The following is an 11,424-nucleotide window of genomic DNA, read 5'->3' as shown; positions in this document are numbered from 1 at the left end:
TGGGTGCACAGGTCACACAGGCAGTCTTGGGGATCCTTAATGATCGGAAAGAGGTGACGAAAATGAATGATACCTTTCTTGTGCTAATTCCGAAAGTGAAAAATCCTAAACGAATGTCTCAATTCCGGCCAATTAGCCTTTGTAATGTGGCCTACAAGATTGTGAGCAAAGTGTTAGCCAATCGGATGAAAAAAATAATGCCGGAAGTCATTTCTCTAAATCAAAGTGCTTTTGTGGCGGGTCGGCTTATTAGTGATAATGTGCTTGCCTCCTTCGAGATATTCCATTATTTGAAGAACAAACGGCACGGAAAAGAGGGGCATTTTTCCTTAAAACTTGATATGAGTAAAGCCTACGATCGAGTTGAGTGGAGTTTCTTGCGTGGTGTTTTGGAGAGGCTGGGTTTCAACCAACAGTTTGTGGATACCATTTTGCATTGTATTTCATCTGTATCATATTCAGTTCTCATCAATGGACGTCCGACAAAGACTTTTGTTCCTAGCAGAGGGCTTCGGCAAGGGGATCCACTGTCACCTTATTTGTTTGTGTTATGTGCGGAGGGCCTGTCCTCTTTAATCACTCGGGCTGAAGAAGAGCGACAATTCACTGGTGTGGCTGTGTGTCGAGGATGTCCGCGTGTATCCCATCTTTTCTTTGCGGATGACAGTTTGATTTTTGGGGCGGCCACTGTGCAAGAATTAACGGTGGTTAAAGATATTTTGGGAAAATATGAGTTAGCATCAGGCCAAAAAATTAATCTTGAAAAATCGGCTATTTGTTTTAGCAAGAATGTTGCAATGGATACTCAAGAGGTGTTGCGGACAGAAATGGGGGTTGGTACTATGGTGGAATCTGGGAAATATCTTGGCATGCCATATATTGTTGGTAGATCCAAACGTGAGGTGTTTAACTATGTTAAGGACAGAGTCTGGAAAAGGCTGAATGGGTGGAAAGAAAAATATTTATCGGCAGCTGGTCGAGAAGTCCTGATAAAATCGGTTGCTCAATCTATTCCCACGTACATTATGTCCTGTTTCCAACTGCTAGATGGGCTTTGTGGAGAGATTGACTCTATGGTGAGTAATTATTGGTGGGGACAGCGGGAGAATAAAAGAAAAATCCACTAGAAAAATTGGCGAGCTCTTTGTGAGCCAAAATGGATAGGTGGAATGGGGTTTCGATGCTTAAAAGCTTTCAACACAGCTATGTTGGCCAAACAAGGGTGGCGATTGATGGTGTCGCCGGACTCATTGCTGGCCAGAATGTTGAAGGCCAAGTATTATCCTACTGCGAATTTTCTTCAAGGTAGCGTTGGGTCGAATCCATCATTCACGTGGCGGGGTATTATTAATGCTAGGCCGTTATTAGAAGCTGGAGTAAGGTGGCGAATTGGGGATGGACGATCGGTTCAGATATAGGGCGCAAAGTGGGTACCTAGGCCTCACACATTTCGGGTCTGCTCTCCTCCTACCGAGTTGCTCGCGGATGCGTTGGTCTGTCATTTGATTGACCAGGACAGGAGATGCTGGAATTCACGACTCCTACAGGAGAATTTTATGGCCATGGACGTGGAAGCCATTCAGAAATTCCCTCTCTGCTGTCAAGGTATACCCGACATGTTGGTGTGGCATTACACACGAAGTGGTGTGTTTTCGGTCCGTTCGGCTTACCATTTACAGATGAGTCTTAGCTTACGGATGGGGAAAGGGTCTGGGTCCGAGGTGCAACATACTACCTGGTTTTGGAAGAGGGTCTGGCACCTTTGGATTCCCAATAAGATCAAGGTCTTTGCATGGAAGTGCTGCTCCAATATTCTGCCGACAAAATCTGTACTTCGGCATCGGCATTTGATATCGGACGCTACATGTACTTGCTGTGGTGATGGGCCAGAAACATTAATGCATTGTTTGTGGGGCTGTCCGATGGCGCAGGAGGTGTGGCATCACAGCCCGCTGATGTTTATGTTAGATAAGGGAGTTGGTCTTGATTTTATGAGTTGGGCATATGAAATTGGGAGGAGTTCTGATGTAGATACATTGGAGTTGTTTTCTGCCATTTGTTGGGGTGTGTGGTCTTCTCGGAATGCAGCCATATTCACTAGTATTGAGCGACCAGCGGTTTCAACTATTCAGATGGTATGTGGATTGCTGCAAGATTTTAGAATGGCACAAGCTAATATGCAGGGTCTTCATGGTGGCTGTGGTCTGGACAAGTGGAGTTCGCCGGTAGGGGATTTTGTTAAGGTGAATTTTGACAGGGCCACCTTCAAAAATCAGCAGTCATGTGGTGTGGGGGTCATCATTCGTGCTCAGAATGGTGAGCCGATAGCTGCCTTCTCGGAACAAATCCCGACATGGTTGGAGAGCGATTGTATTGAAGCCCTTGCGACTGTCAAGGCGCTGGAGTTTGCAACAGAATTGGGGCTAACCAACATTCATTTGGAAGGTGATTCTCTGACTGTGGTGAAGGCTATCCGAGAAGAGAGTAATTTATGTGCTTCTTTTGGTCATTTTTTACAATGTGCCATTTCCTGTTCCAAGCAATTCTTACATTTTCGTGTCTCGCATGTGAGGCGCAATGGCAACCTTATGGCTCATCACTTGGCCCAAATGGCAAAGGAAGCTCCGAACAAGCGAGTGTGGCTTGATGAGGTCCCTGGCAATTTGGTGCATATTCTGTTGAATGATGTTCCTTTTTCGTAGGGGGCCTTCCCTCTACCCTCTAAAAAAAAAAAAAAAAAAAAAAAAAAAAAAAAAAAAAAAAAAAAAAAAAAAACTTAATAATGAATGCACCAATTTAACTTGTTGATGTCATGCATTGTCGAATTTCTTCTATAAATGAGCCAACGGGTGCAAAACTCTTTTAAAAGATTAAGCTGTTAGGGAATGGGAAAGGAAAATCAACTAGCTACCATGACTCTTAAAAGGGTTTAATTTTAAGAGAGATGTTATGGGTTCAATTTTTCTTAAAGATGAATTGAATTAGGAGGGCACTTTGTGCATTACAAGGGTAGGAAGACTAACTCCCATAGGTATTAATTTAACAACTAACCGTTGACTTTTGCAGATTAAAAAAAAAAGAAAAAAAAGAAAAAAAAAAAGGGGAATGGAGCAGAAAACATGCATCTTGCATCGTGTTCCAAAGCTGAGTTTCTGAAATTGCCTGGGCCTCGACTCACTCTGGTGCGTTCGAGAGCTCCCCTTGGATCCATCCACATTCAAACCCAAAAGAATGCTTCCACATAAAAGATGGAAAGCAATTTGGTAGTGAACCAATACGTGACAAAGGCAAATAGAGAAGATTCTTGTTTTAAAATACCCATATATATACCTAACAAATGTATCATTACAAAAAGTGCTCAGCCCAACTAGGATCCTACATGCTCCTTGATAATCACGTGCAAAACCAAAACCCAAGAACAAATCAGATAAAAAAGTTGATTAGGTGCCATCAAGTTAAAATCTCCCCTAAAATACCTTCTAAACACCAATTCACCCATATTACAGACTCTGGGATGCAGAAACAAGTAAAATGAAGAAAATTTGATCTTTCTTATGCGTGTCTATCATATAATAAAAATATATATATATACTATAATAATATGATCTTCGTAACATTATTAGCGAAAACTGAATGCATGAAATAATAACATCACTTTCTTGCTTCAACATTGCTTGTGCTATTACCACTTGTTTTTTGTCTTTGTTCTTCGAAAAGGCTGTCTTCTGGGGATGCATTAGTATCTTTCAGTCAATTTGGGCAGGGCACAAATGCATACATATTTGCTAAGAGAATTGGAGAAAGGATCCTCTAGAGTTTTTTTTTCCTAAAGTTTCCTAGAGTGGTGCATTATGTGGTTGAGATTTAATGGCAAGTCACATCAATTTTTCAACATTAAATCTCAACTACACAATGTACCACTTTAGGAAACTTTAAGAAAAAAACACTCTAGAGGATCCTTGGTGGGCTAGTATAATTTGTCGGTGTTTAATTTAAGTAAATATCTTCTCTAAAATTTCTATACCATGAAATGTAATCTAATCATATATATATATATATACTTTGCTAATTTGTAGGTGTACACAACATCCTACAGTGCTTATATGGTCTATCAAACTGTCTTACTTTTCTTTCTCTTTCAGAAATTTTCTATTTTCTTTTCCCTTGTTTATGTTGTTGATGTTGACCATGTGGGAAATTTTGGATTCATTAGCTAAAACATAAATAATAGATTTCATGTGTATTCAATAATATAAACCCTACTATATTTATGTTTAATGACAATAAAATTTTGTAAGACGTCTACTTATCCTATTTAATTTGTGTGTGAATTAGAGAATTAATTAATTATACATTTTTCTTAATATATTTTGTTAACGTGTGTCTTAAGCATCTTAACATGTGCTATAAGGAGGCAGATTAACAAAAAAATTTCTCAATTATTGTTTTGGTGGAAGCAATTGATTCTGTCACATGTCTCCAAACTGTTCTGACTTAGACCATCTCCAATGCTTTACTAATTTTTTCATCTAATTTGATTTCAAATTTAAATAATAAAACTTGATTTGATATGAGCTATTTCAATACTTTCATTTTTTTTTTTCAAGTCCTCCTGTTATCTCAAATTTTCTTTTTCATCAAATTTGATGAAAAAATATCATTGCCAATATTGCTCTCGTCTTTTTAAATTCTCATCAAATTCAAATTTTATGAAGGATTTGATGAGTTTTCAATTTGATGAAATGATTAGCGTTGATTTTTGGGTACTTTTTATTAGATTTAAATTTAATAAAAGAAAAGATAAATAATTGGATATGCTGTAATCCATGTATAGATGGATGCACAAAGAAAGTTTGGGTTAGACCGTTACATTAGTTTGTTTACTGGGCTGGCTAATTGCCAACAGATATCATATAGATATATATATATATATATATATCCATTAATACCCATTTAAACTAGGCCTCATATATAATATTGGGTTGGGCTTTGGTCCACTGGCGCATTAGGCAATCTAGCATAAGGAAGTTAGTGGGCCCCATGACAAATTTAAATAGGGAAATTATGGAGAAAACAAATTACACATGACAAATTTTATAAATATTAATAATTAAAATTCTAAACTATTTCATATATTTGTAAATATTTTTTTCAAGCATCACTTAATTATAATTCCCCCACTTTAAATTAGATTTTACATAATAGTGAGAAAAAAAAAAAAATACTGCTTTTGGACTCCGCATTTTGAACAGCAGTGGGCCCCTTTGTGTGATCCATAGTTCATTTTATGAATTGGACCCTCCAATTAATGGAAAAGTCCAAATTCTTACTTAAATAGAAATGGGCTTGTCTTCAGTTTTAGACCTTAAAATCAACAATTATATTCTAAACTTCCTCCAATCATGTTCTCAATGCATTTTCGTTTGGGATACATAAAAAAAGTTAAAAAGTCAAAAAAATACTTAAAAGGTTAAAAAGTTATCACTATCCACTTAAAAAAATATAGAAAAAAATTAATTTTACACTTAATTATTACAACTGGTGTCGTCTCCCCCACAAACTTCGATGACTTTTTTGGGAAAATTGCACAGGCGTAGTGCACAAACAACACTGTGTTGTTCGGCTTGTGAAAGCGTATCACGGGTCTCGTTTTGATAATCTGAACTGTTCAATTTGTAGAACTCGTTGAGTACTATATGCCTATAAAAAATCACGTTGATCGGATATTACTAACTACATGATTAAATAAGTTTTGTATAAAAATTGGATGGAGTTATAATTAACGGTTGACAAAAAACTAACACGATCAGATAGCTATCAATATCCGATCAACGTGATTTTTTACAAGTATATAGTACTCGACGAGTTCTACACATTGCATGGTTCCAATTAGTAAAATGGTACCCGTGGTGGGCCCACACGGGCCAAACAATACCGTCAAATTCAAGCCCGAAAAGGAGGCAACCATTTCCTACCTCCTAATCAGCCCACTGCTCTGCTAGTATGGGCTACTTCACTAACTTTTCATATACACTTATTTATACAATATTTAAATACACATTTTTCGTAACCCAAACATCTCTTTTTTTTTTCTCAACTTTTTAGTTTAAAAAGACAAAAAGTGCACTTCTCAAACAATACAAATCTTGAAACATAAAGATATGAATGTAACATGAGAGAGTTAGTTACTTAGAGAAAAAATCTTTGACCTAATTTAATTTGTACCATTTTTCTTTAGCTATTAAAACTCCTTCCACTAAAAAATGATTAGTTATTTAAGAAAAATTAACCTGCCAAGTTAAGAAATGAATATGTTTAGGAACACAACAGTTTATTACAAACTCAAACACATAATATATATGAATTGACAAAAGTTTTTAGATGTGTCCCACTAACAAATTTTGTTAAAATTAACACAAATATGAGCACGCGCACGCGCAAAAAAAAAAAAAAGAGACATGCATCAATGTGCCAAAACAAAATCAATTGAATCTCGTGATGCTCACATGACAACCAAGGTTTTAGGACAATAACCAAAGAAGTACAAAATAAATTCACATAGTTCAATCGTTCATATATACATGAAAGTAAACAGAAGAAAACATAATCCTTAAGAGGCAATCAAGAGAATACGTTTTCTAAAAAAAACCAGATCTTGACTTCTCTCACATCTCAGAAAATAGATTCTGCATCAGAGAGATAAAGAAACTTCAGTCAATGATATGTAAAATTCCCCAAAAAATAAAATAACTGTTTGATCATTGCCTTAAGGAAAATAAAATAAAATAACTCCAAAAAATGAAGAAGGAGAATAAGTTGATGTTGATGATGATGCTGATAAAGACAGAAAGAAAGAGCAAAAATTAATAAAGAACTCATGTGTCATCATTCCACCACTTTCTTGTTGGAACTGTCTTTGGTTTTATATTCTGGAGGACCCATTATTGCTAACTTTAAATTAAATAACATTATAACATTTGGTTATTTCACAAAACAGAACATTTGGTTATTTCACAAAACAGTTTTAGTTATGATCCAAGGTGGTAGCTATGTTGATGAGTAAGCCTTCGTTTGGCATGTTAAATTTTTTGATATTTTAATTATTTTAATCACGAAAAAATAAAATAGACTAAAAAGTTAATAAGACAAAACATCATATCCAAATCATAATCATTTCATTTTTTTTTCTCACAAAAGTTAAAAAAATCAAAAAACCTATCTCAAACGAGATTTTTTAACCTAAACTAAAATAGCTCAAAAGCCAAAAAATCAACCCATATCCTAAACGAATTCTAAGTAATTTCTGGTTCTATGACAAAGTAGTGTGTTACATCAATGCCAAAAATTAGGGGTGCATGGTCCGTTTGACTATCTCCAAAGATTTTTTTTTTTTTTTTTTTGGTTTAAAAAGTTGAAAATAAATAAGTTGTTTCGCTTCACTAAATAAGTAACTTTTTCATAAAAAAATATTTTTTTAAAAAAACTCACCATTGTGCAAAGACGTTTGTATAGAAATCATTGTTATATCACTCAAGTGAATAATTTGGTGGAAAAAAAAAAAGAAAGAAAAGAAGAAACATTTTCCAAAATTTAATATTAGAGAAGCATTTTGAGCTTAGATGATTATTATTTGGCAATGATCAATTGTTTCAAATTGACTTCGAAATCACCATTATCAACTCTAGTATTTACTCATGAGTGTTACCTTTAGTTTGAAGAAGGGAAACAGATTCATTAGTTCCATATCCATGTGCAATAAGACCACACGTGGTAGGCTTCATCTGGCTATCCATCTTTTCAAATTTTTCTTCAAGGTCTGGATGGATCTTCCTCTTCATCGTTCTTTTCATCAACTATATATGTATATGCATTACAAAAGTAATTAGTTAATTATAAGTTCATAAAACATTTCTTTTATCTTTTCAATGGTTGGGTGTGTAATATTGACCTGAGTGAAATCTCTTTAATACGAAATTGTTTTAAGAGAAATGGTAAAATTTAGGATTTATTTAGAAATTGATTTTTTTTTAGTAACTTTTTAACTTTTTATAAAAATGTGTAAAAATAAAAGTAGAGAGAATTAAATTTTCATATTAACTTTTTGATTTTTTTAACTATTTTAACTAATTGCCAAACATGGCCATAGAATTGTTTTGGATATAACTTATTACGAAAAAATGTGCAAAAAAATAGAAAGATTGTGTGATTCAAATAATCTAATAAAATAACTTATTAATGATGTTAATAGAAGAGTCTTTAGTTTCAAAAATAGTATCAAAGTTAGATTAAATGATTGTTGCATATATATATATATATATATATATATAAATATATAACGTTGCTTTCTACAATTATTTCAAAAATATGTCTACAAATACGAATGTCATAAATGAATTAAGTCAGGCTCACCCTAAAAAATAGTGAGGCATTGTTTAGGATGATCTAAATAAGTATATTTTTTATCTTTTTATGAAAAGATATGCAGAAAAATAGAGAGATGATGTGATAAAAAAAATAAAAAAATAAAAAGATGAATTATTTAGAGGATGTCAAACCACCTCTAAAACTTGGCTCAACAAGTGATGTTAGAGCCAAATTACCAGCGCAATGTAGAAAGTCATGAAAAGACATAAGTGAAATTCTCAACAATTTTAATTAATTTTAAAGGGAATAATACAAATTAGACAAAATCTTGATTGACAATCTATAAATAAGTGTTTTTTTTTTTAGCTGAAAAGTAAAACTGAAAAAGCTTGTTTAGTTTGACTATAAAAAATACTAACTTCTCTATAAATATAATGTTTTAGAATTATTAAAAGACAATTTCACCCTTCATACTTCAATAAATTTCATTACACATGCCTTAGTTTTGTTAACAAAGATTTTACTACTACAGGGGTAATATAATAATTTTCCACAAAAGTAAAAATTTAAAAAGACTCACAACTTTTTTTTTTTTATAGCAAAAAGTTATTTTTTAATAATTACCACACGTATCAACTTTTGTAAATTCAAAATAAATAAATAACTTATCGGACCGAGTTTCAACCTCCTTCAAATCATTGTATTAGAGTCAAATTATCATGGATTTGAGTCACGAAAGCATCCTGTTGATACACAATGTCACTATGTGTGACTACTTCAAAAATAGGGCATGATGTCAAATGCCGTTAAAAACAAGTGATATCATCCATTGGTTTTAGGAAAGAAGATAATTGTAAAAGATTGAGTTATCCTATATTGAAATCTCGACATGAGAGAACTAAAGGGGAGAACTAAAGGGGCTTATAGGGTCTACTACGAGATCTATTTCGATAATTCAATCAGTTCATTTTTTAGGGTCTTCAATATATATTATCCATAAAAAAAAATTAGTTTGATTCAATAAACGTAACTTTTTCATTTATTACATTTATCTTCGAAAAAAATAGATGACATATATATTTTTGAAATAAATTATCCATTTTTTAGAGACAAATATGATAAATTTAAAATGTTATAATTATTAGATTGCCCTAAAATTTTTTTACAGATGATACACATTGAAAGTTTTATAAAATAAACGATTCAGATAATCAAAATGAGATCCGTAGAAGGCTCTGCAAGCCCTCAAGTTCAAGTTCTCATCATGAGAGCAGTCTAACCCAATTGTAAAATTCCCAAGAGGAAAAATTATCACATAAATATATTCATATCTATCTTAAGTGGTAATTCTATTGGTTACATGCTCATTTTTTTTTATTTTTTCTCTTATATTTTTTATTTTTTCTCTTATATATTACATAAAGCAACTAATAAAATTGAAAACACACACAGCCGAGAGAGAGAGAGAGAGAGAACTAACTTGGTGTAGTTTCTTGATCGGACTTGTATCGTCTCCAACACCAGGAATGAACTTCTTAGCAGACGAGAAGCCTTTCTTCTTATTCTTCTTCTTCTTCGCATCAACATCAACCTTCTTACCAAAATCTTCTAGGACCTTCCCGCAATCTGACTTCGCATTCAAATCAGAATCAGCAACAAACAAGTCTGCAAGTGTAATTCTCTTCTTCTTCCTCATATCACCTTCCAACTCTTCCGAATCTAAACCAACTTCATAATCTCTCAGATCAGCTTTCACGGTCAGCACCAACAGACTCTGTTCTTCTTCATCATCACATTCTTTCATATCATCATCATCATCATCATCTTCTTCTTCTTCTTCTTCTTCTTCTTCAACCAACGGACATTCATTTTTTCGATCGAAATCAGTGGATGGATCGAACCCAAATGTACCAATGGTGAGAATACCATCTCTCCAACCCCCAAGCAACTCCACGAGAGTGACATTTTCAAGCAGTACTTGACACTCTGTTTCGGTGCTCTTCTTCACATTCCCACCAAACCCATCTGCAAAAACACAAATTTGTCTCTGTAGATCAAAATAATTAGACAAAATTTGATCTCTTTAATTTGAATTGTATCAATTTAATTCAATTGATTATGTGTGTTAAAAGAAATGGGCAAAAATAAACAGCAAGGCATTTTAAATTCGATTTCATGATGAAAAACCAAACCTTTGTGATGAAACTTTCGATGAACCCAATTGAAGATCTGCACAACCAAAGAGAGAGTGACATGTGTCAAGTGTGGAAAGATCAAGAGTGAGAAATGCTAGTGAGCTTTTTGATTAACGAGTGAGAGTACCTTCATTCTTGAGAAGTAGAATTCAAGTTGGCTACGAGAATGAAATATGTGAAGAAAAGAGAGTGAGTGAGTGAGTGAGTAAGTGAGTGAGTGGCTGGCAATGACCATGGAGGAGGAGGAACTAAATAACCAGAAGGGGGAGACTCGGTGGAAGGCTTGTATGCAGACACGTGTAACAGGGATAGTTGGGAGAAATGTGTTTGTTTACACATTTGAGTGTGTGAACAAAATATAGGGGCCTTGGGTTTTACCCAGAGAGAGAGAGAGAGAGAGAGAGAGAGAGAGAGAGAGAGAGAGAGAGAGAGAGAGAGAGAGAGAGAGAGAGAGAGAGAGAGAGAGAGAGAGAGAGAGAGAGAGAGAGAGAGAGAGAGAGAGAGAGAGAGAGAGAGAGAGAGAGAGAGAGTGTATGGTAGTATAATTAGATTATAATTTAAGGGTTCGCCGCTACTCTATCAAGTTGAATCCCTGACATCTTACTCACCACATCGTAAAATGTAGCTATTAGACCTTGTGGTCTAATGTCTTGACCTTGAGCTACACTCTAATGTCTTGACCTTGTGGTCTTGTAGTCGATGAATTAGACCTTGAGCTACACTCTAATGTCTTGACCTTGTGGTCTTGTAGTCGATGAATTATTTTGTCTTTCAAGAAATTCAACTAGGCTGTGTTTCCTTCCAATTCTATTGGTTGTTTTATATAATACTTAGGAAAAAAAAATAAAAAATAGTGGGTATGTAA

At 34.3% G+C, this 11,424-nt stretch overlaps 2 protein-coding genes across 3 annotated transcripts; one reads left to right on the top strand and one right to left on the bottom strand.

Moving 5' to 3' along the window:
* The first annotated feature begins 1,156 nt into the window (after positions 1-1,156).
* Positions 1,157-2,702, top strand: LOC145791709 (uncharacterized). Its single transcript, XM_082872129.1, has 3 exons — positions 1,157-1,305; positions 1,515-1,605; positions 1,932-2,702. Exons 1-3 carry the CDS (start codon positions 1,157-1,159, stop codon positions 2,700-2,702), a joined length of 1,011 nt encoding a protein of 336 aa, XP_082728255.1.
* Positions 2,703-6,469: 3,767 nt separating this feature from the next.
* LOC114267137 (protein TILLER ANGLE CONTROL 1) lies at positions 6,470-10,876 on the bottom strand. Of its 2 annotated transcripts, XM_028208132.2 has the most exons (5): positions 10,687-10,864; positions 10,557-10,593; positions 9,845-10,389; positions 7,706-7,853; positions 6,470-6,686 (listed from the first exon to the last, which is right to left on the bottom strand). In XM_028208132.2, exons 1-5 carry the CDS (start codon positions 10,792-10,794, stop codon positions 6,673-6,675), a joined length of 852 nt encoding a protein of 283 aa, XP_028063933.2. In that variant the 5' UTR covers positions 10,795-10,864; the 3' UTR covers positions 6,470-6,672. The 2 variants fall into 2 exon arrangements, with proteins under 2 accessions (XP_028063933.2, XP_028063934.2); XM_028208133.2 differs by lacking the exon at positions 7,706-7,853 and having other exon boundaries at positions 10,687-10,876.
* Between the last annotated feature and the right edge of the window lie 548 nt (positions 10,877-11,424).

This window comes from Camellia sinensis, chromosome 5 (genome assembly GCF_055761805.1).
Source record: "Camellia sinensis isolate YWXY chromosome 5, ASM5576180v1, whole genome shotgun sequence".
In the NCBI taxonomy this organism is placed as follows: Eukaryota; Viridiplantae; Streptophyta; class Magnoliopsida; order Ericales; family Theaceae; genus Camellia; species Camellia sinensis.
Note: the sequence above shows the minus strand (reverse complement) of the source record. Positions and strands in the feature narration are given on the sequence as shown.